General features: G+C 55.9%; 1 protein-coding gene across 2 annotated transcripts in view; it reads left to right on the forward strand.

Annotated features, from left to right (window-relative positions):
• The first annotated feature begins 8,573 nt into the window (after window positions 1–8,573).
• PEPD (peptidase D) overlaps window positions 8,574–23,305 on the forward strand; it is a 111,067-nt gene continuing 96,335 nt past the window's right edge. The window contains exons 1-3 of one of the 2 annotated variants that reach the window (XM_040446214.1): window positions 8,574–8,674; window positions 17,150–17,333; window positions 19,320–19,447. In XM_040446214.1, the coding sequence (XP_040302148.1) occupies window positions 8,658–8,674; window positions 17,150–17,333; window positions 19,320–19,447 (329 nt within the window). In that variant the 5' untranslated portion in view covers window positions 8,574–8,657. Of the gene's footprint in view, window positions 8,675–16,213; window positions 16,327–17,149; window positions 17,334–19,319; window positions 19,448–23,305 lie in introns of those variants that run through there. The other variant, XM_040446213.1, reaches the window with a different exon arrangement.

Below are 23,305 nucleotides of genomic sequence, written 5' to 3' on the forward strand. Positions count from 1 at the left end.
AGCTCTTCTCAAGCCCGGTTTGGGCCTCTTTGTCCCTCGAACAGAGGTGGTGTCTGACGCAAGTTTTCGGTCCCTTCCCCTCCCAGAGTTCTGTGAAGAAAGGCCCGGCTGCCGTCCCCCGACCGGCACTGGTGCTGAGGCTCTGGCAGCCCACCCGGGAGGGAGGAGGCCGGGAGACCCCCCGGTGCTTGGCGGACTGCTTGGTCCTACAGGTGAGTTCATGGTCTGGGAACTGAGACAAGACGCCTCTTCGGGGAAGCCGCACGGACGGAAGCTCCTGCCTCTGCTGTTTCTACTGCGAGATGATTTCCAGTAAATTCTCCCTCAAGCCCTAAATATTGATCTCTCAGATCTGGAAATAAAATTGTGATTTTCCCAAAGCCTGTTTGAATGGAATGTTCAGAAAAAAAAAAAATGGGGAGGGGAGCGAGACCCCGGCTGGCTCATCAGACTACTGGTGAACTTGACATCTGATGCAGAGACCATGCTACTGTCTGGACTGAGCACAGCAGTGGCACCTTCTGGAGTGTCTATTAATCTCTGTCAAAGAGGCTCAGAATATAATGGCCAGTGCTCAGAGGTGAAGGAGGGCGCTCAGCTTGGACAGTCCCAACCTTAGACTTGGGCAGGTGTCTCTGCAGCAGGACCTTTGTCTTCATATGCTTGGCACCCACGAAGTTTGAGTCTGACCAAGGCTAACCTAGGGGTGAACTCCCTGCTGACTGTCACTTCTCAGGCACGCATCCAGGCCACCTGGTACAATCCCATGTTGTGGGCGCCCCATGCCAGCCTTGCTCTGGCATGTGACAGCGCAGGCCAAGCCCCCAGGCCAGGCTCACTGATTGGTTTTTGGTGCACACATTGTTCCATCGACAGACTCATTTCGATTTAATTGGCTCCAGCCCCATCTCTATTCCATGGACCTGCCAGTCTCCTTGAAAATCTGTTCCAGGTGTCCCCAGGGGTCCCCAGAAGGATTCTTACAGAAGCTCACAGCGTTCTCCCACTTCCTGTGCTTCAAGCCTGCTGCCCACTTCTCTACACTACCACTGCCCACCGCAGTGTTGCTTGGACCTGCATCCCCCAGAGCTCCTTGTGAAAACAGCCCCTACCGCATCTGTCCGCGGCCCCGGCTGTAGGGAGAGCCCCAGGATCTCCTCCCTCTGCCCTGTGTCTGTTCTGATAAACTGGTACAACAGGTCACTCCATGTAATGGTTCAAAACAGTCATTTGTATAGCTCAGGATTCCAGGGGTCAGCTCAACTGGTCTCTGCTGGACTCATTCGTGCATCGGCACGCAGCCGTCGGGTTGGCTGGAGGCTGATAATCTAGGCCAACCTAGCCTGTATGTCTGCTGTATGCAGGCTGTCCAACAGGCATCTTATGCTCCAGCAGAGTAGCTAGCTCGTCTTTACAAGGTGGCAGGGCATCCAAGAGCTGCGAGAGGGTGAGCCCCAGTAGGCGAGCACCTTCGAAGGCCTCTGCTTTTGCTAACGTCCTATTATCCAAGATAAGTCAAGTGGCCACCCCGGATTCAAGGGCTGGTGAAATAGACCCCACTTCCAGGTGGGAGGGGCCACAGCATCACTAAGCAGGGGCGTGGACGCAGCAAGAATTTGAGGCCAATTTTGCAATCTGTTATACGTCCTTAGCCCCTCTCACAAACACGCAAATCTGTGCCTCCTAGCGGAGCCCTGCAGACTGAAGCTCCAGGCTGGGTCAGAGGTCCGGGGTGCAGCCAGGAACACCCTCCCTGCAGTTTTCCCCATTCACTCAGTTTCCCTGCAAGATGCTCTTCCATATCGCTGGGTTTGGCTGGACTGCCAGTCCACATACAGGGAACCCAGGGCTGGTTCAAGGTGGCCAGGCAGCCCCAGCACTCAGCCAGCCGGTCCTCCCGAAGGGAGTGAGCCCTGGCCACCTGGCCTTGGGGTTATGGATTCACTTATTTGTGTAAAAGTGTTCTGTAGGTGGACAGGGCTGAGAGTGACCTCACAGGGCATGGGATAAGGGTCCTAGTCCTTTCCTGATGCCCCTACTTGTTGCCTGACCATTGAAATAAGGATAGTGGCCATCATGAGCCAGGGGCTGTGCTGTGTTTCATAGGACCACCCTTTCTCATCTCCTCAATAATCCTCCAGGCTGAGACCCATCACCCCCACTTGACCAACAAGGAAGCTGAGGCTCAGAGAGGTCGAGTAACTTTCCTAATGCCACACGGTGAGTAAACAGCAAAGCTAGGAACTGGACCTGGTATTGTACATTCCTAACCACCGTGTGTAAATGTTCTCTAATAAGAAGGATCATAATAACGCAAGCGACTACTGCCACATTTGTATAAACTGTCTCCCAAGTCCTCATCTGACCCCTGGAATTGCCCCATACGGAGGCAAAGGCATCTTGGGTCCAATTCCAAATGGAAAGAGTGAGGACCAGAGAAGGAAGTCAGAGGACCGAGCTTCTGACTCTGAAGGCCACGCGCTTCTTTCCACACGACGTGATTTCTAATGGGCCACTTTGCATGTGGGGATCTTTGTTTGTCAGTGAGACGGAGGCAGGGCTTCCAGGAAAGATCTTTAGAGCCGAAGAGGTGAAGATAGTACACCTTCCCATGTAATCTGAAAATAAAAACCATGGAACAAGAAATTCACACTTGTGCTGTGTCACAGACTCTGAGTCTAAAGTTCTCTCTTGTCAAGCTAAAGAGCGGGATGCAGGATTAAAGCGAGAGATGACTAATGTCCCGGAAAAGACAAGCGCCCCGAATAAGGGTCCTTGCTCCATATTTATTAAGATCAGAAGGCTTACAAACGTAATGGGTATGCACAAAGAGACAATCGGTGAACATTAACTCATGGGCATGAGGGAAAAGGGGGTTTGAAGATATACGGTGTTGGGGTTTGGGTCAATATAAAACAAAATCCTGGCGCCGGGCAGATGGGCAGATGGTTGTTAATGGCAGACAGGAGGCGCCGCGTCTGTTTATCTTAGCTAGCCTAGGGGTAAGGCAGATAGGGCGAATAACCTCAGGGTCATCAAGGCACCTTCTCCTTTGTTAATCAGCTCCGCTCTGGGCAGCATCACCCACAGCAGCAGAGGTCTATAGTCCTATTTACCAGCTTACCTAATTTGGTCCTTCCTTCCTGTGAAAGCAGCTTTCTGCTATAGTACTAAATTGGGGGGCGTTTTCGCCCTGAATTGCCTAATCTTGCTTTGGCATATTACCTTTGTGGCATATTCTGGGGACTTTGCCCCCCCCCACTTCATTCTGGGGGTCTTATCTTGTTCACTCAAGCTTGGGTGAGAACACCCTATGGCTTTGTAATTCTTTATGCCTTGTTAACCCATTGGTGTAAGCCCAGGGAATTTCTAAGCTTATTCCCCACAGCGCTGAAATGGAAATAATTGCATTCTAGGCTTTTGGCTCACAATACTCAGGACTAGTCTGTCCAAGTTGTGGACTTCTCAAGGTTTCATTGAAGAGGAGTTGCTAGTCCTCAAGCTGAGCCATCACTGTACGTCATAAGGCTTTGTGTATACATAGCAGGATCTAACCCCTGCCTGTTTGGTGAATGGGCCTCGGTGAGATGCTAGGTAGCCAATACTCCCCTTCTGCTCCTGCCCTGAAGCCGAAAGGGATGAGATAGCCAGAGTGGGCACAAGGCTTGGACTTTGTAATGGGCTGAACTGCCCGTCAGGGCTTTGGCCATGGGGGGCAGGGAAGCCAGGATACTGTGTCAGTCCAAGTTTATGTCCAAGGGCAGAGGTAGTGGCAAGGGTCCTGGGCAGCAGCATGTGGTGTGGCCTGGTCTGGCTACCAACCGCCCAGCTCCTGCCTGTTTTCTGAGCCTTCCTCTCCTTCAAATGTGCTGCCTGACATCCTTCCATCCCTCTTCTGCTTGAGATAGACAGACTCAGGGGCTGTTTGCTACAAAGAATCCTAATGAGCATGGGGGCTCTGAATGGGGAGAGACTGAAGGCAGGCAGGCAGCTGGGGAGCCTTGGCAGTCACTGGGGGGTGTGGTGATAAAGGCCCTCAGGAAGGAAGAGGCATGAGAGGGACAAGGCACTGAAGAGGAAGGGGTGATAGGCATAAGGTCAGGAAAAGGCAGAGCCACAGGTGACCCCAGCCTTAACAGTGGCATGGATAGGTTAATGGCCACTGGGGACACAGTCTGGGGGTGATTTCATGAAGGGCCAAACGTGCTCTCCTTAAAATGCCACACCAACCGGAATATGGGAGAGGGCCATTGTGAATGTCAGCAGAACAAGTTCAGTACTTGGAGCTGGACAGCTGGAGAGCCGTCCCCCGCCAGGGAGATTTCTCTGCAGGACACCGGCCACCTAAGCAAATCCCCTTGCTCTGGGACCCCACACTCCTACTTTTGAAATTAGGACTCTCATTCATTTTTATCAAGATCTTGAAAGCGGTAATAAGGTTACACCAATGAAGAGCCCAGCACAACACGGGAAATGTAATAAAGGTGAAAGCAATAAAAGGTGCAGAGACCAGCCACTCTGCGCGGATGCAACTCACAAGAAATAAAAGTCATTATCACCTGCGCAGCCTGGCCGGCCCACTCCGCGTGTACGGAAGAAAACCATTCCAGAACTTTATTTCCTATATTGAATGTCGATAATTGGATGTATTTATAAGTCTCTCTGGAAGAAAACAGCTTGTGATTTCAAGATGAGAAAACAGTCTTCCAAACAGTGAAAAACAATATATTCCCCATTTTCACACACACACAAAGAGCTTGTTTCCGTCGATGTTTTTAAGGTGCTGTTGGAATGATTTGCCTTTCCGAAGCCACCATTCCATTTCTCATCTTGAATTGCCTCGTAGACCCTGGCAAAGCACTCAGCAGGGACCACTTCATCTGACGTGGTGACGGGCTTCCTAGGGAGGGCCCCTCAGCCGCTGCCGCCTCTTTTCTGCAGGAAGACCGATATGCAGGCAGGCAGGTGGGGAGGAAGGGCAGGCGGAGTGTGCCGTGATGTGGGGGCTCCTGTGGGGGGCTGGCAGATGGGGGTGATAGCCCTGGCGTGGGCCTGGTGGAAGGAGCTGGCCACGCGGGCCTCGGGGGGTGGGGTGGGTGGGAGGCCTGCGGCTGCTACCCCTGCTGACTTTGCAGAGGCTGAAGGCTGGGACCTGCCAGCGCGGTGATGGAGAGGCAGCCTCCCGGCATTTCATTTCCATCTTTCCTCCCTGGCGGAGAGGTCGGGTAGCAACGTGCCATTCCCGCCCCCTCTACTCCTTCTGTTCAGTCTATTTGGTGCTGGTTTTCTGAGCCCCGTCTTCCGTTCTCGGCAGAAGCGAAACGATCAAGGATACCCCAAATGACACCCCATGTCACATGCCACACCCTGAGGCTGGTGTTCCCATGTGGTTGGCACAGGGTCTCTTGCTGGCTTCTTTCTGGGTCCATCCTGTGACCCTCCTGAGCTCGAGCCCCACACATGAGCTTGGCCCCCCTGCTTTCCTGCCCAGAATCAGGAACCCCCCCACTGATTGCAGGAGGAAACAGCAGCCTTCCCGATGGTGGGCTCCTCTTCCTCCTCTGTCCTGGGACATCCAGGGCAGGGTCTGGGCCTTGACCCCTCATAGTGTGACCAGTCACAGAGTGGCACCACGGGGGACAGCTTGGTAGCCAGGGTCAGAGCCAGCGTCCAGGTCACCTCCAGCATGGTCCCACAGAGCCTTCCAGCAGACCAGTGTCCTCAGTATGCAGCCGAAGATGGACGGGGCCCATGTCCCAGCTCTGCCAGGGGACACCCCTTCAAGGCCCCAAGGGTGGCTCACGTGTCCATCTGGCTGGCCAACGCTGCTGGGGCTGCCATCGCCTGGCAGCCAACTATCATCACTGTCTATGGGGCTGCAAGAACATGTGGCTAGGTTGAGAGGGGTGGGTGGAGCAGGGAAACCTGGAAGGACACAGTGTCTTAGGGAGCCACAGAAGCTCCCAGGAGGAGCCTTCCTGGGACCAGGTTTCTGGTGAGTGTCTGGCTGGGGCAGGGCACTTCTGGAGAGTTATGATGCTCTGGCTGCTGAGATGGCCGAGCACAAACACCGCCCCCCCACACACACACACACACCATAGGTCACAACTATGGGAGACTGTTTCAACCAAGGGCCTGTGACCTCGGACATGACATCGCTTAAGGCCTGAGTGTGCTGCCTAGTGTTCTCCCTTGCTGATTTACACACTCCTGCTCCAACTCCCTAAAATCAATCTTTCTCCAATTGCCTCCTGGCTCCCAACAGCGTCCGGATCTGCCCTGCATGAGTAACTATGCAATCTTCTCCCACTCCCAGGGCTGCATCTCCTGGAGCCCTGGCTCCTGATGGGGAAGGGTGGGGGTGGGGACCAGCCCTGCCGGAGCTCAGATGGTGGGGGGGTGGAGGGGGGGTGGGGAATAGCCCTCCCAGAGCCTCTGATGGGGAGGGAGGGGTGAGTGGTGATGGGTAGTCCCCTAGGCCAGGCTCCTGTGACACTGGCAGGGGAGGTCCAGACGGGCCTGGGTGTACAGGAGTCACGGGCAGGGCCCTCCTATTACTGCCCACACACCAGGGAGCTTCACTGAGTTGATAGGTGCCCTCCCTCTATTATTGTGTGGATGTTTAGGATAATTGCTTCTTTTTCATATTAATAAACACTCTGAGCTGACAGTTGGCTTAATTTTGACATAGTTTACGTCAAAAGAAATGGTGGAGGGGTTGTAATTAGCTCAGGGGCAGGTGTTCCTTCTACAAAGGAACATGAAAAGCTCATTCTGCTCACCCTTTGTTAATTTTAACAAGTGTCTCTTTTTAGGGAACTGAGTTTCCTTGGCTGGAGGTGGAGGAACTGCTAAAGGAGGGGTTCAAGATTTCGGGGGCCCAGGGCCAGGTGGTAAGCTATAGAGCCTGGTACCTCTGCTCTTCTCCCTGGAAACTCACAAGGGGGCTGATAGACCCTCTCTGGGGGAGTCCTACCTGGGAGACAGAGAACCCTGAGAACTGCTATATATGTACTAGGAAGGGGGGGGAGGATGGGAGCCCCCTCTTCTGTCAATTCTCGTCTTTCTTAACTGGGTCAGGGAGGGGTGAAGAGCTGTTTGGAGGTGCCGCCTTCCTCCTCACGGCTTTGACCTCTTCGGCTGTGCCAAAGGCTAATGATGCCTGGAGGTTTGCTTATGAAACCCTACAACAGCCCTGCAAGGTGGTACCATTAGATCTCACCTGACAGATGAGGCAACCAGGGGTGGTGATGGGATCCAAAGTGGCCATGCTGTGTCACCCACTCTGCTTATGGTCTGGCTTGGTTCTTCCCCCTCTTCTCTTCCCAGCTTTGTGGGAACACATAGTAGCTCTCTCTCCCTCTCCATCTCATAGCCTCTGGGGCCCCCCAGCCTGGCCACAGTGACCCACATCCTTGTCAAAGAAACAAGAGGTACCCCAAACCCAAGCCTTTTAACCAGAAGCTACTTCCAGCTTTGAGACAGTTGGGGGCTCGGGTCAGGATCCCCGTGGGCCTGTGCTGGGCTCTACTTCCTGACCTCACACATATGCACACCCTCATGTGGCCCAGGATCCCAGGGGCACCCCACCCCAGCCCTGGGCCCCTTTCCTTGACAGAGCCAGCATGGGTAACTAGTCAGGGGTGTGGCTGCATAAACTCACCTCCTGCGTAAGCTCGAGTGAGTTACTTGCCTCTCCAGGCCTCAGTTTCCTCATCTGTTAAAAGGCATTAAGAACAGAGACTGCTGCGCAGAGCTCTTGTGAGGACTCAGTGAGCTAACTCTGCAAAGCATTGGGTTACAGTAAGTGCTCTGTACCTGTTGGCAGTAGTTGTTAGTATTACTGTTATTCCAGAACACCTGCAGCTTAGGTTGCTCCCTTAGAACATCTGCTTCCCATCTCCCTCCTTGGCACCCCTTCCTCCAACTCTTTGGGGGACCCTGCACCCAACAGCAGTGCCTAGCAGAGCAAAGGGAGATACCTTCTGGTAGATTCTCCCTCCTGAACTGTGCCCTCCTTGGGTCCACTTCTCCCCAGCCCTCCTCACTGGCTTCCCTGCCTCTGGGCCCTTCTCCATCCTGCAGTTGAGGGAGCTTGAAAAGGTCCTACCAGACCTAACTTCCCAGCCCCATCTCCAAGGCCCTGCAGGATCTGACCCTTGCTTACCTCTGAGGTCTTACCTCTCACTCCCACATCCCCTCTCCTGGACACTGAACTTTTTGGTTACTCCAGTAGTCCTGGCCTCTGCTCAGGTCATTTCCCTTCTTAAGCTACAGTTATCACCTCTTCCCTGTCCCTAGATTGGGTCAAGGTCTCTCTCTCTCTCCCAGAGTGTCCTCCCCCGGTGGGCGCTGAGACGCCCGGTGGGGGGTTGAATCAAGGTATCCGTGGCCTGGGGACACTCCCTCCTACCCTGGAAAGACCCCTGCCCCCTACTCCGGCCCTGCCCCTCGAGTACAGCGGGTTGCCGGTGAGTAGATGGATCCTCCTCTCCTGCAGGCTCAGTTCCTCTGGGTCTCCAGGAGCTAGACGCTGGAGGGGGCGGGGCGTGGACAACCGGCCCCGCCCCGGCCCCGCCCCGGCCCTGCCTCCGGCCGTGGGACCTGGCCGGGCTCAGCTGATGCCTCACTTCACGTGACGCTGGTGCCGAGCGAACATGGCGGCCGCCACCGGGTGAGTGCTGCTCCTGTCCCTGGCCGTTGGCAGGCGGCGCGGAGAGGGGGCCTGGGTCTCCCGGTCAATAGCCCCCGCCGCCGGGCGGCGGCCCCGCTGGTTGAGTTGTGTGGCCGTGGACAGCGCGCTTCTTCGCGCGGGGGGCTGGCTGCGCGCTCCGAGTCAGGGGCAGCCGAGCTCCCCTGCCCGCTGCAGGGTGGTCCTCGGGATCACCCTGGCGCTCAGACACACCCGCGCGCGTGGCGGCCCGGCTGTGTGACCGAGGCAGGGGCTCGCGTCTGCAGGCGCGTTCACTGCCACGACCCTCAGATGGGAAGGCGGCGTTGCCCCGGCGTCCGGGACGCAGTGGTCCCGGGAGGAGGCGGTGTTTGAAAAGGGCTTGGAATTCCCTCCCGAGAGGGCCACTTTCCCGCTTCCTTCGGGGCCCAAACGTCACCTCGGAGACGCTTTCCCTCAGCACTTATCTCACTTCTGCAGCCCTTATCACCTCCTGATAAACTATATAGTACATTTATTTTACTTGTTTCTCGTCTTCTCATTTGAAAGTAAGGTCAGCCTCTCGCTGGTTCACTCCTGGATCTCACTAGTAAGTGCCTTGCATGCAGTAGGTGCTTCCTAAATTCTGCAGGAAAAAATGGGTGAGTGGTCCTGCTGGGAGGAAGCGTGGACAGATGGGTTCATTGCAGCGTTGGGAGGAGTGTACCAGAGGAGGGAACATCTGAACAAAGGGCGAGTGACAAAGGTTGAGAGTTAAGACTGCTGGGGACAGGGGAGAATGGGGTGCATCCTTGTGCTGGAGGGCGTGGTGTCCCAGTTGGCTTCTCCAGACTTTGTCCCGAGGGGCTGGAGCTATCCAAGTGTTTAATCTAATCATATGTGCTCTTTAGACGATTGCTACCCTGGACTGTGTGAGTTCAAGGGGAGGCCCAGTAATGGGTAGGGCAAATGGGCCCAGTGGTGCTGGGGGCTAGGAGAGGAAGTCGTAGCTAGGGGGCACTGCCCCAAATGCCCTGCTAGGAACTGAGATCAGAGTGGGGACTGACTGCATTTCTCTTTTTGGAAGGCGGGGAGAATGGCAACAGAAAATGGTCCCCTCAAGTAGCCCCCAAGGTTGAGAGAGCTTGGGACATACAAATCAAACATTTATTGGTCACTTGCTGTATTCTGGGGACAGTACTGGGCCGACCTTTAATGGATGACGTGTGTATCAGTCTCTGGGTGCCCCTCAGGCAGAGAACTGTGCATGCACAATCCCAGATGAGTGTTAAAAAACCCAGGGTCAGATCCTTGAACCCAGCCTATGACCCTGTCTGAAGGAGCAGAGTGAGCAAGTGTAGGCCAGTGTACAGATGTGGGTCTGTTGTATTTATATCTGGCTAGTTAGGTGGCCACAGCGAGTTCCAGGGGCTGCATTTGGGTTCAGAGCCAGCCAGAGGTACAGAGAAGGTACAGAGAAGCCAGACTCCTTGTTTGGATGGGCGTGAGCCTGGAGCTGGCGGAATCCTGGAAGGAGGGCTCTTACAGCAAAGCTGATCCTCTGGGCCTTGGGGGGGGGGGGTTGGGCTGGATGGTGAGGGAGGTGACACAAAATGACAGGGTTCTTGGAGAGGTGCACCACTGGAAGTGCAGGGAGCTTCCGGAGCTTGACAGGGCCACCTTGGCAGGAGCCATCCCAGGCCGTGGTGTGGGACTATCCTGCCGGACACTTTGAATCTGAGGTCAAACCCTAGCAGCTTCTTTAAGGGGGGGTAGGTTCTGAGTGTGTTTCCAGCAAAATTCTGCCCATCTGCACACACAGGACAGATCAGGGTGTCAGACGTAATGAGGCACTATGCCATCAAGTCACGGTCATGGGCTCCTCGGGGGGTCGAATTTGGTTGCCTGCAGGGTCCTCCAGAGCCTGGGCCAGGGGAGGCTGTGAGAGTCTCAGGGACTGGAGTGTGCTGAGTGTGATTTGGGGAGCACTTGGAAGCCCTAAACTAGCATCTCAGATTCAACTAGAAGACCAGGGGCAATAAAAAGCTCCCCTGGGGAGTGTTTCAGGGCTGACCCCACTCTGTCCTACCAGCTTGGGCAGGGACGTCATGTATGAGATGGAGGGTCCCATAGCCCCCAGAGGGTCTGCTCTGAAGCCCTCCCTCACAGCTCGACCTCTCATCCCATAGCACTTGGTGCCCCCTCTTTGAGCCATGCCTGAGCCTTCCGTGGTCAGAGATGAGACTTGGCTGCACCCAGAGCTGCCTACATCTCCTCCCTCACCTGGCTTTTTCCTTTCTCTTCTTGGCTGTGCCCACTCACCTGCTGGCCCTGGAGTGCCCTTGGCCTCCGATGTAACCATTCACATACGTGCAGGCCCAGCTTAGATGATGATTCCTCCTCCTAGAAACCTTTCCTGACTGCCCTCCCTCCTGACCTCTGATACAAGCTTCCTGCTCAGAACTCCAGAGATTCCCAGTTTTCTCCACTGGCAGGATGCTTTTCCGTGTCAGCACACCTGCCAGTTGTGGTTGAGATGTTGCTTCCCTTTATGACTCTTCTGGCATCCTTGGATCCCAGGGATCAGGTCATTTTGTACCTTCAGGGCCATTTGGCCACCCTGTGATTGGTGCTGGGTGACGTGATGCCTAATGAATAAAAGGGGAACTTTAATCCAGTGTGCTGTCCTGCTTTGCAGGAGGCTCTCAGTGATTGAGGAAAGGAAATGTGGTGGTGGTGGGGGGGGAGACAGAATTCCAAGTAAGATGAAGAAATACCTTAAAAAAATTTTTTTTAATGTTTATTCATTTTTGAAAGACAGAGAGCACAAGAAGGAGTGGGGCGGAGAGAGAGGGGGACACAGAATCCGAAGCGGGTTCCAGGCTCCGAGCTGTCAGCACAGAGCCCAACGCAGGGCTGGAACTCCCAGCCAGCCAGATCCTGACCTGAGCTGAAGTCGGACACTTAGTCAACTGAGCTACCCAAGCGCCCCAAGAAATACCTTTAATTCTTTAACCGAGTGGCTCCCAGGGAGCTGCTCCCCAGGGAGCCTTTGCCAGTGTGGAAAAGCAGATGAGCTGCCCTCGGTGTGTACCTGTTGGGTCATAGGTCATGCCGGAGTCAGCATTTTTAGGGAGAGAAAGTAACTGGAGGAGTCAGGTTCTGGATCAAAGCCTGTCCCCACCCTGATACGAACCTTTTGCTCCTGGAGAAGAGGTGTCAGGCTGACGCTGGTGGGTGGGTAGGGGTGGGTCTGTGGGAGGCAGGCTGGCCTTTGAGTGCTCCTTTGCCCTCCTCTGGCCCTTTTCCAGGCCTGGTCCTGACTCCATAGCTCTCTCTCTCTTGGTCTCTGTGTATGCTTAGACCCCCCTGACCCTTCCCAGGAAAGAGGGAGGCAGGGTGGGGGAGTGTTGGTCAGCTGCCTCTAGGCCCCTCCAGCCAGAGTGAGTGGGTTGCCCTTGCTGACAGCCAGCCAGTGGGCTTGGGACCCAGCCCAAGCTGAAGGCTGAGGGTGAGGAAGCAGAGGCCCATGGCTGGTCTTTCTTGCTGGGAACTTAGCAGTGTGGGCCCCATCTAGAAGTGGCATTACACTCTAGTGCGGGGATCTTGTCCTTGTCTGTGCCGTGGACCCCATGCCCATTGGTGAGGCCTGTGCACCCTTCTCAACATGTTTTTAAATGCATGAAATAGGGGCTCCTGGGTGGCTCAGTCGGTTAAGTGTCCTACTTCGGCTCAGGCCATGATCCCGCAGTTTGTGGTTTCGAGCCCCGAGTCGGGCTCTGTACTGACAGCTTAGAGCCTGGAGCCTGCTTCAGATCCTGTGTCTCACTGTCTCTCTGCCCCCCTCCCCCCCACCCCCGCTCATGCCCGCTTGCCCTCTTTCTCTGTCTCTCAAAAATAAATAAACATGAAAAAAATTTTTTAAATGCATAAAATAAAATACAGAGAATTACAAGGAAAACTCATTACATTGAAATACAATTATCAAAATGTTAATAAATTTGCTGTATAGTAATATATGCTTCTTTATTAACACATTAAGTCATAAAAACAGCAGGCCTAATGACCACCCTAATTATGAAGTAGCGATGAACAAGAGTGATATTTTGAGATCCCGTGACATCAGTAATATGATAGGAAAACACATATGATTGTTGCTGGTGACAGATTCATACACTGCGGATGCTGCCGTGGTTAGTTCCTTACATTAATAATAACTGAAGAAAATGTACAGTGGAATGAGAGGTTAAAGGCAAGAAAGATCTACTTTTTCCCCACCCAAGAAGATGGAATCCCTAAGTTCTGTGTGTGAATCCTCATGGGTGAATCCCCCGTGGGTGAGAACCCCGCAGGTGGCCACTGAGGCAAAGGAGGGGGTGGCTCAGTATGGTTTGGGGGGATAGGGTTGCAGGGGCAGCAGCGTCACACCCTCCCCGAGGCTGGCCCCACTCCTGGTCACTGGCTGCTTCCTGGGCCCTGGCGGTTGGTAGGGGTGGGCTGGCCTGTGGGGACCAGAGCTTGTTCTCTGGGTCTCTCCAGTGCCCCAGAGCTGGTGTGCCAGCCTCTGCTGGCTTATTTACGCTGGCACTTGGGGATGACCTGGCTTTTGCCTTTTCAATTCTGGGGATCTGTGGAAGCGCCAGTGGAAACTAGGTGGAGGCGTTTTATTGGTGCTGGTTTTGCTGAGCTTGCGGGAAGTCACCTGCACTGGCTCTGGGCCCCATGTTCTGTTGGGGATGGGGGGAGAGGGTTGGTTTACGTCCGGAGAAATTAAAGGGCGCGTCTCTATAAACCTTGATTCTGGGGGTGCCCTGCAGTAATGCAGCTCCTGGGCTGGCCTGGGCTGCCCTTCTCCGTTCGGGCTGAGCCCCATGGAGACTTAGGGAGTATTGCACGTTTTCTTCACAATAACAGCTGACGCTCCTAGACAGTATTCTTAACAAGTTACCTGTCTTGTTCTGGGCTGCTTGGCCCTTGGGCCAGAAGGTCCCAGTCCAGATGCTCTGAAACATGTAGGCCTCTCAGAAGGTTCTGGACAAGAGGAAGCCCAGCTCTTCTTCTGAGAGCCTTCCTGGTGGGGGCATGGTGGCAGGCCAGGTGGACCTAGTGTCTGGTGTGTTTAAGGAGAGAGGGTCAGGGAGAGGGGTGAGGAGTAGCAGGGGATGAGGTGGGCCGGGCGAGGGGATGGGTGCTGGCTGTAACTGGGCATTTTCAGCCAGTTGCGCTATGGAGTCTTCGTGCATGTGGGCAACTTTGGCCGAGGCCACCTGCAGCAGTGTCTTAGTGATGCTCCCGCTGGGCCACTGGGGAGTCTGTAGAGATGAGGTTCTTCCCTGTGCCATCCCCAACCTGGGATTTGCTGAGTGAGGGGAAAGAGTGTGGGGGGCCGTGCGGGTGCTGGTGGCTGCACTTTCGGTTCCTGACTGCATGGCCAGCTGGGATGCAGGCATGTTCACGAGCTGTCACCTCTGCCCTTTGATCCTTGTGGCTGAGCACAGCAGAAAAGCAGCCCAGCTCAGAGGAAGTCCTGGCCCCTGTACAACCCTTCTGTAAGGGCGAGGCCCAGGGACTGGGGTGGGGAGCTCTAGCCCTGTCGACACGTGTGGGGTGTGCGTGACCCTTCCTCCCTTTCTGGGCCAGGGTGGGCCCAAGGGTCCTGCTTCCTGCCCCACTGGAGCCGACGTGGCAACTTCTGATCTGCACAGCTGTGTGGGTGGCCCCACATTGTGACCGTTGTTTACTCAGCAGATATTTATTGAGTACTTGCTGTGTGCCAAGCGGAGTGCTAGGCACTGGGGTGGCAGTGACCAGAGCAGGCCCAGATCTGTCTCCATGGGATTACTTTCTTGTGCGTGGAGGCAGACCTCCCCAGTGAGCACCAGTACATACAGATTGCCTATGTGTCAGAAGGTGGATGTGTCGGGGCACCTGGGTGGCTCAGTCGGTTAAGCACCTGATTTCGGCTCAGGTCATGATCTCGTGGTTCACAGGTTCAATCCCTGTGTTGGGCTCTGTGCTGACAGCTCAGAGCCTGGAAGCTGCTTCGGATTCTGTCTCTCTGTCTCTCTCTGCCTCTCCCCTGCTCTCTCTCTCTCTCTCTCTCTCACACACACACACACACACACACTCTCTCTCTCTCTCTCTCTCTCTCTCTCAAAAATAAATACACATTAAAAAATTAAAATAAAAAAAAAAAAGAAGGTAGATGTGTCATTTCAGCCAGGGACCTGGCAGGGCCTCACTCAAAGGGGTGATGAAGAGAGTTTCATGCAGGGTCAGTTTACAGAGCTGTGGGCAGGTTAAGGGGACCTGGGAGAGAAGAGGAGGGAAGCTGGTCAGGAGCCAGGGAAGCCAAGCTGTGGTCCTGCGGGGCGGGACAACCAGCCGTCAGGTTCCAGCTCACCAGGGAGAGCAGGGAATGGATTCTGTGTCCTCCCTCCACCCTTTAGTCTCCTGCCCTGCCTCCCAGCGGCTAAATCCACCTGGAGCCTTACTGAAGTGCTAGGGGGACCCGGGCGGAGCGGGGAAAGTGGATCTGGAGGGTGCTAAGTGGGGGGAGAGAGGAGAGAGCTGTACATGTAAAGAGGAAAGCCGGGGAAGACCAGAATGCGGTGGCTTTTAAGCCATGATGTGCATGGGGGTGTCACCTGCTCATGTGTCCCCGTCTCTGAGGGGCCCATGGCCAGGTGAGTGCGGTGCCTGGCTCTCATTGTGGTCCCTGGCAGAGCCTTCTTTCTCAACCAGCTCTGGGCTGTTTCCGCCCTCTTGGGCCTGCGTGCTCACCTGCTGCCCCCTTCCCTGGGGCACACACCACATGCACTTGCCTGACTCCCCCGCCGCCCCCTGGGCCTGGCCGGGCAGCCTTCCTAGCCCCCAGCACACTTGCTAGGATGTTACCTCTGTCTTCCGTCCCCTGTCCTCCGTTTGGTCATTCTTTCGGAAAGAAGGTGAGGTTCCTGCCCTCCTAGAGCTTACGTTTTACCTGGGGAGACCATGAGCAAGTAAATAAATGATGTCAGCCAGTGCCCTGTGCTCTAGAGAGGAGTGAGGAGAGTAGGGGATAAGTCTCGGACAGAGTATTGGAAAGCTTCTGGAAAGTGTGGCCGTTTCTGCAGAGGCCCGGATACAGTGAGAACGGGAGCCATCCAGGCCCCTGGGGAGTGTTCTTGTTGTTTGGGGAAGAACTGGAGTGCCAGTGCAGGCAGAGTGGGGCTGCATCCCCTCAGTGCCTGGTAGCTCTGGGCCAAGTGCACTAGGTAGCAGAGGGGGTGGGTAGGGGAGGGCCTGCTCCGATTTGCATTGTAAAGTGTCCCTCTGGTTGGGGGAAGCTGGGACTGAGAGAGCCTGGAGAGGTCCCTGTGGTTGTCCAGGCAGGAGAGGGGTTCCTCCAGCTGGAGGTGGCACTGAGGGGGGAGCGAGCCTGAGCCTGGTGGGGGGCTGTGGAAAGAGTGGCCCCCAGGTGCCTAGGAACCCAGAAGCTAGGCGAGGACCGGGAAGCCACATGAGGATTTTGGGTGCAGGTTCAGGAGCAGGGGTCACTGTGACCCGGCCAAGGCCAGGGAGGGGATCGAGGAGAGCATGGGCAGTAGAACAGTGGACTTGAGTGACTGCAGAGGATATTTCCTGCAAAGGGGACAGAGACATCAACTGTTGGAGGGGCGTTGCGGTCAAGGGGAGTAAGTGTTTTTCCTTATTTATTTTTTACAAGGGTGAGGTTCCTGTACACTGGTTACAAAGAGCGATCCTGAGAGGGAAAACTTGATGCTGGAGCAACCGGGGAATAGACATGGGATACAGGGTCTGGAGGCAGGTGGACTTTGGGGGGTAGGTGCTGGGAGGGTGAGCTGTTTTCTCAGTGTAGAGGGGATTGGGGTGGGGGTGGGGAGAGACATCCACCTGCTCTCCTGTGATGTGGGTCCTTCAGGAGAGCACCCTGAGGGCTGCCACTGCCCAGTCCATCTCACCATGATCCCCTCAGCACAGACTCACTTCAGGCCCTGGTACTGGGTATCCTGTGTGTGTGTGTGCTGAGGCCAGGTGGATGTCCCGGCCCAGGATGCTGGGTCTGTGACTTGAGAAGACAGCATTATAAAGGCACTGGGCAGGGATCCAGTGTTGTCTGGGCCAGGTTACAGCTCATTCTTGCATGGATAGTAGATCCTTGAGGGCAGAAGTTGAGTGCGTCTCCAAGCCATTGTAGGCGTCCCTCCATGGGCCTCACCTGCCAGCTGGTTAAACATGCTGTTTTCCCTCATCTGCTCTCGGGGCCCGGCGCTCAGGGACAGCAGGGAAGGGTGCGGCCGAGGGGACCCTGTGGTCTTCGGCAGCCCAGCGAGGGGCTGTCTCTAGGTCAGGCAGATTGAGGTTAGACCAGCTTGCCCCATGCTAATGGGGGTCCCACAGCAGGCTCGGCCCTCCAGTCATCTGAGGCCACGGGTGGCGGATGTGCTTGGTGGCGCTAACAGAGCCTATGTGGCCATGTGTGTTCGTGTCTTGCAGACCTTCGTTTTGGCTGGGGAATGAAACCTTGAAGGTGCCGTTGGCACTCTTTGCCCTGAACAGGCGGCGCCTGTGTGAGCGGCTGCGGAAGAACCCGGCTGTGCAGGCGGGCTCTGTGGTGCTGCTGCAGGGCGGGGAGGAGACACAGCGCTACTGCACCGACACCGGGGTCCTCTTCCGCCAGGTGAGCCCACCCTGGTAGCTTCCTGTAAGCGTGCATCCGGCCTTCTGTGGGCTGCCCGCCCTCCTCCGCCATCGGGCCTGGTAGGCCCTGGGCAGCTTTACCCCCAAGGGGACGCTGCAGAGGCTCTCTGAGGGCAGGTGGAGGTGTGGGCACCCAGGAAGCCCATATCCAATAGTCTGGAGGGGCAGATCCCTCCTAGCTGTGGTTGAAGGCAGAGCTGATGCCAGCCAGTCTCAGCTCTTAGGTCAGAATACAGAAAGATGACATTCTTGGGGGAGCAAGTAGGCAAGAAGGCCTCACGGAAGAAGCAGTATTCGGTGTGGGCCCTTGAAGGCCAGGGTGAATTCTGAGAAGTGCAGTTGGGTGTGGGTGTTCCAGGCTGGGGAAGAGGGTAGTGTCCACAGGAGTGGGTGGTAAGAGGGTGGGCTGGGCAGAGGTGCAGATGGGGAGGTCTGACTTCCTGGGGCCAGATTCTTCCTGTGCTAGGGAAGACGGGGGCTGCAGGGGGCTGCAGACGTCCAGGAGGGGGCGTGTGAACAGGGTGCTGAGCAGGAGTAGGAGGCCCAGACATTCATCATGGTTTGGCCATTGCTGACTCACTGACCCTCACCGGGCTTCGGTTTCCTGACCTGGGAAGTAGACTAGGGACTCCTTAAGGATCTGGAACCCTGTGCGGGGGAAGGTAGTAGGGGTAGCCTAGCTGCAGCCTGGATGTGGCGGCCTTGGCTGGGAGTCGCTGGCATCACTCAGTTCCCAGGAACAGGAGCAAAGGCACTGAGCAGAGAGGCTCACCCAGAAAGCCGGAGACGCCCTGAGCCAGCCCCACTCATCGATCTTAGCATCGCACTCGCTCTATAGATGATGCAACCGAGGCTCCGAGAGGAAATGACTTGCCAGAGGGGGAGCTGGGACTAATTAGAGTCACATCTCTGGACTCCAAGTATAGGGCTCCCTTCTCCTCCCTGCCGCTTGCAGATCTGGGGCCTGGCACCCTGGGAACTCCGGAACCTCCCTGGGGACATGGCTGTCCAGCATCCAGGCCAGGAGGAGTCAGGGAAATGTGAAGGGGACCTGAGTGTGGAGGGGCGGCAAGTGGTGGCCTCCCCAGCTGGGCTGTGTCCCCTGCACAGGACACAGATGGGCTGTCGGCTGCTGAGAGCCATTGTGGTGTTTTTATGCCGCAAGTGGCTCCCTCTGCACATTTCCCCATGCCACATTGTTCTTGCAGCTGCAAGCCTGCAGTCCCCTGGTTGCTAGAGACGTGGAGGTCTCAATAAGGCTTTTCTGCCTAGTCTTGATGCTTCCTGAGGTTTACGTATTTTGTGGTTTAAAAATCGATCTCCTAAATTCAGCCTTTGGCTCCCTGACTGCTGTTATGCAAGGTTAATTTTAGAAGAGATCCTCCTCCACTTCATACCTTTCGAACATTATTTTAGCTCAATGTTTATTGCTAAACACTGAAGTCATCAGCTGCCCCGGGGGTGGGAGAAGGAAGTAAGAAGTCCTAAATGGAGGACTCCTTTCCGTGCAGATGTCTGGCCTCGGTGTCTAAGTCAGAGTGGCATCTTGCCCACGTTCGGGCATGGGGGCAGCAGAGAGGCGCGGGCAGGGCTGAGCCGGACCCGTGGTGCTCATGGGCACCCGTGTCCTGGCGTGCCCTAGGGTGCCCTGTGGGGGGGCATGAGGGTGTTGCCGGTGAGGGGTGCAGGTGGGGCTGGGGCATGTCGTGAAATGTGCATCATCAGAGAAAGCTGAAAGCAGGGTGGGAGGAGCCAGCCGGGCTGCCCCATGCCAAATCCCGGAAGTGGGAGACAGCCCGCAGCTGTCAGGGGACAGAGTGGATAGATGGACAACTGTGTGGGGCTGGGGGGCCCTGAGCTGACTTTCCAGGGTGCTCAGTGCTCGCTCTGACACCCCACACCTCTCCCTGTGCCTCATGTTTTTGTCCTGCTGACCGGGTAACCAGGGTCATTGTTCTCACCACAGGAGTCCTTCTTTCACTGGGCGTTTGGCGTCACGGATCCAGGCTGCTACGGCACAATTGATGTCGGCACCGGGAAGTCAACCCTATTTGTGCCCAGGCTTCCTGCCAGCTATGCCACCTGGATGGGAAAGTAAGGAGCAGTCTGGGCTGCTGACCACCGCTGGGGTTGGGGCAGGGGGAAGGGTCTGGCCTGTGGTGACAAGGAGGGAAAGAGTAGCCGGGGATGGGGGGCGGGGTGTCAGTGGTCAGGCCCATTGACTGTCTACTCAGGGCCAGAAGCCTGCGGCCTTGGTTGGGAAGGGGTGTCAGAGCCACAGACTGTGGTCATGTTTGTTTGGAGGTACTATTTATTAATCTTGAAATTCTGGATTCTCAGCTTTGTTAAAATGTCAGAGGCTGTGGCCCCAGTGAACCATCACTCCCGCATGGCATCAGTGGGAGGCGGCCCCACCTTCGGTGTCACGGGGGTTGGCTCGGGTCAGAGAGGGCAGCCTGGGACCATTCTCTGAGGCCCATCGCTAATGTGGCATTGCGGGATGCCTGTCGTGTGCCCGTCTCTGGCTCAGATGGAGGCCCTGCCTCAGTTGGCTCACCCATGAGACAGGTCAGTGGCTCTAGGCTTGTGCTGTGTGAAGAGTGTGGGACCAGGGCTAGGCTGTGCTCAGAGGCCTCCTCCCCATCATCCACGGCCTCTACCAGCTCCAGGGCCCTTGGCCATGTCCACCCACCTTGGGAGCCATCCTGCCTGCACAGAGGTGCTGAGTCAGACGCTGTACTTCACCGTGGGTGCTTGAGGTGCTCAGGGGATCCCGGAAGATGCTCATCACCTTCAGCATGTCGTTCCTGCCTGGAGGGTGGTCATTCTGGGCAAACGTCTGAATTGCAGCCATCGCTGCCTAGTGTCCTCGATCACTCATTACCAGGTGGGCTGGTGGGCCTGTGGCTGCTACAGGGAGCTGCTCTGTGCAGACCCCAGGACAGGGCCTCCTGTGCCTCATGCAGCACCCTTCCCCACCGGCCCTTCAGTGCAGACTCCATAGCTTCTTTGGTTGGCCTGAGAGATCCCTCTTCTGTCATCTTGGGGCAAGGGATCTAGGCTCACAGGTTGGTAATGTTTCTGCTTTGGGGCTTCCTGCCCCCAGGCCTTCAGCTTTGCCGTAAAGACAGCTTTAGGCAGCACTCACGGCAGAAGAGAAGTGGGCTGTGCTTCCCTGGCGGACATTCTCCTGCTTGTCTCTGGGGGAGGAGGGTGGGAAGTGGCCATGCCTGATCCACTTGGCCTCTGGAGTACGTGACTGAGCAGCCACGTAGGTTCTGGCCCTCTCAGAGGCCTCAGGGCAGATGGCGTAAATGTGTCCCTGCTGTAACGATCAAGTTCCCACTGGCCTCCATACCCGAGTCAGGGTGGACACGGAAGGTTGTACTGTCTTCTTCCCAGAGACATGGGGCGGCACCTTGGTCAAGGTGAGCCAGGCCCAGTGAGAGCCCCCAGAGGCTCTACACTGCCCAGGCCTGGGTGGGGGTGTGTGGGGGAGTGCAGAGGCAGATGTCTGCTCTGTCCTCTGGACCTCCCTGCCTGCCTTGCCACAGTGTCTTGTACCTGCAGAGAAACTGGCCTCAGGTTTGGCCTGGGGCAGGCCTTCCTCAGTCCATTCTTCCTGGACGCCTCCTCCTGTTAGATCAGCATATCCGGGCCTGGAGACATGGGTACTCCTGGGAGGGTGGGTTCCACCTCTCCATCCTGTTGTAGCCTTTATAGTCAGTCTTCATCAAATTCCTGGTTGAATCCGTACAACTGCCCTGCTTTGAAAGGAAACAGCAGTGTGGTGGTGTGGCCTGTGCAGGTCCTGGGGGCCCGTCTTGCTGGAAGCTTGCCGGACGACTCAGCACGGCCCCTTTGTAGAGCAGGTCTCGCCACTGCTGGGGCCTCTGATTCCTTATCTGGGGAACAGTGACAGTGCTGCTCATGAGGCACCGCCAGGGCTGTCGTCAGAGTGATGGCCACTGTGGGGACGGTTATGTTTGTGACACTGAAGTGAGGTGGTAGATGGCAGGGACAGGCAGCTTGTAATGTCCAAAAATGACCACAGCAATATTTGTGGCCATTCCCTATGCAGAGGTGGAATCTGTCCCCTCCTGCTTGACTTGGGTCAGGACCTGGTGACTGCCTCGATGTGTGAGTGTGGCAGGGTCATCTTGTAGACAGACGATAAAGTGCACTGTGGTTCTGCTCAGGGACACTGGCACTTGAACCCGGCTGCCATGCCGTGAGGGGGCCCATGTAGGAGGGACCTCATGGAGAGGAGCGGAGGCCCAGCTGACAGCCAGACCACCCATCAGAACAGGTGACTCCCAAGTCCCAGCCCTTGGGTCCTGCTGCTGAGGTCCCAGACCTTGTGGAGCAGAGATAAGTTGTCCACTCTGGGCTCTGTCGCAAGCCCAGACCTTCAGGGTCCGTGAAAGTGAAGAGTGTCAGTATGGTTTGCTACAAAACCCTGGTGACTGGTTCAGCTGTGGTGAGAAGGTTCCTGGTGAGAGTGTAGGTCTGGTCTTGGTAAGAGGATTCCTTCCAGACCCTTCCTGCACTCTAGGCGGTCACTTAGCTGCCAGTGGCATACCCCACAAAGAGCCGGGGCCCCTCTGCAGCACCCGGGGTTGTGAGCTGGCTGTCTGTGATCCTTCCTGTGGCTCCCTACTGTCTCCAGGAGTGCCGGTCCTGCAGTTGGAGACGTGGGCCTGGGTGGGGGGGCTAGGGGAGGGTGTGAGCAGGGCCTCACTGGAGTTTCTGTCTGGAAATGTAGGGGAGCCTCTGAGTGCATTTTCTCTTCTGTCTGCTTGCTTTTTATGTAGGGCTGACTCTTGTGTGAAATTGGGGAGTGCCTGTCCTGGAGGGTGGATGTCTTTTGGGGCAGTGGGAGGAAAGGCCTGTCCCTGCCTTAGGGACTCTACCATCCAGTGGGAAAATCTGAGCAAATCTCACTATGTTTCCCCACAGCCACCATCTGGGGAGCCACATGGCACTTGACTGGAGGGTTTAAAACCCAGGACCTGATTGGTCAGGGAACAGCTGTTAGCAGTTGGCTATTCTGAAGCATAATCTTCAATAATACAGGAATAATATTCTGTGCTTTGGTCATGGCTGACTTTCAGGACCACTGTTAAAAGTTCTCCTTCAGTCTGTCCCTGCTTTGCCAAGCCAGCTGATTGTCTGGTGCAGACACAGCTGCTTGTGCAGCCTTTGAGTATAGAAATGGGTCTGCAGTGTGGGTCTCCCAGTTGGAAAGGCTCCATGCTGGGTGGGCCGGAATGAGCAGGTTGGTCCCCAGGGGCCTTCTGGCTCCACAGCAGAGAGCTAGACCCTGGTTTCCTACAGACCTGGCTCCCCACTGTGGCCACCTGGGCAGGCCTTTCCCTTCCTCTGTTCTGGCGTGCCCCTTTCCCGGTCCCCATGTCCCCAGCCTTTGCGAGAGAAGGCTCAGTTATAGTGGGGCAGTGGTAAATGAGTTGGTTGTTTGGGGCTGGAGCTGGGGAATGGCCGGATCTGATTGCATGTGGCTATTTCCAGACACTCATAATCAATAGGGCTCAGGAGCGAGGCTGCGGGATTACCTGGCCTTTGCAATCAAAACCCACCAGCCTGAACATTTGACCTTCAGCTCCTCAGCTTCCTTTTCAGTCTCTGATGGCTTTTGAAAATCCATCTGGCAGATCCTGCAATCCACAGTCGTCCAGGGAAACAACACCCCCATCTGCGGGTCTGCCACTTCCTGCACAGAGGGCCTGTCCCGTTGTCAGGGCAGCAGACGCCGAGGGGTCTGCCTGCTGCCCGGCCTGTTCCTCAGCCCAGGCCTTTTTGGGTACAGGGGTAGGGTAGCTTCTCATTTGTTTTCATTTGGAATCTTTGCTGACAAAAGTCCGGGGCCTTTGGACGTGAGAGTGTTTCCCATCATGTCTTGTCAGAATCAGGCTTAGCTGGTGGCAGCTTTGG

Source organism: Herpailurus yagouaroundi, unplaced genomic scaffold (genome assembly GCF_014898765.1).
Source record: "Herpailurus yagouaroundi ecotype Mexico unplaced genomic scaffold, PumYag 194, whole genome shotgun sequence".
NCBI lineage: Eukaryota > Metazoa > Chordata > Mammalia > Carnivora > Felidae > Herpailurus > Herpailurus yagouaroundi.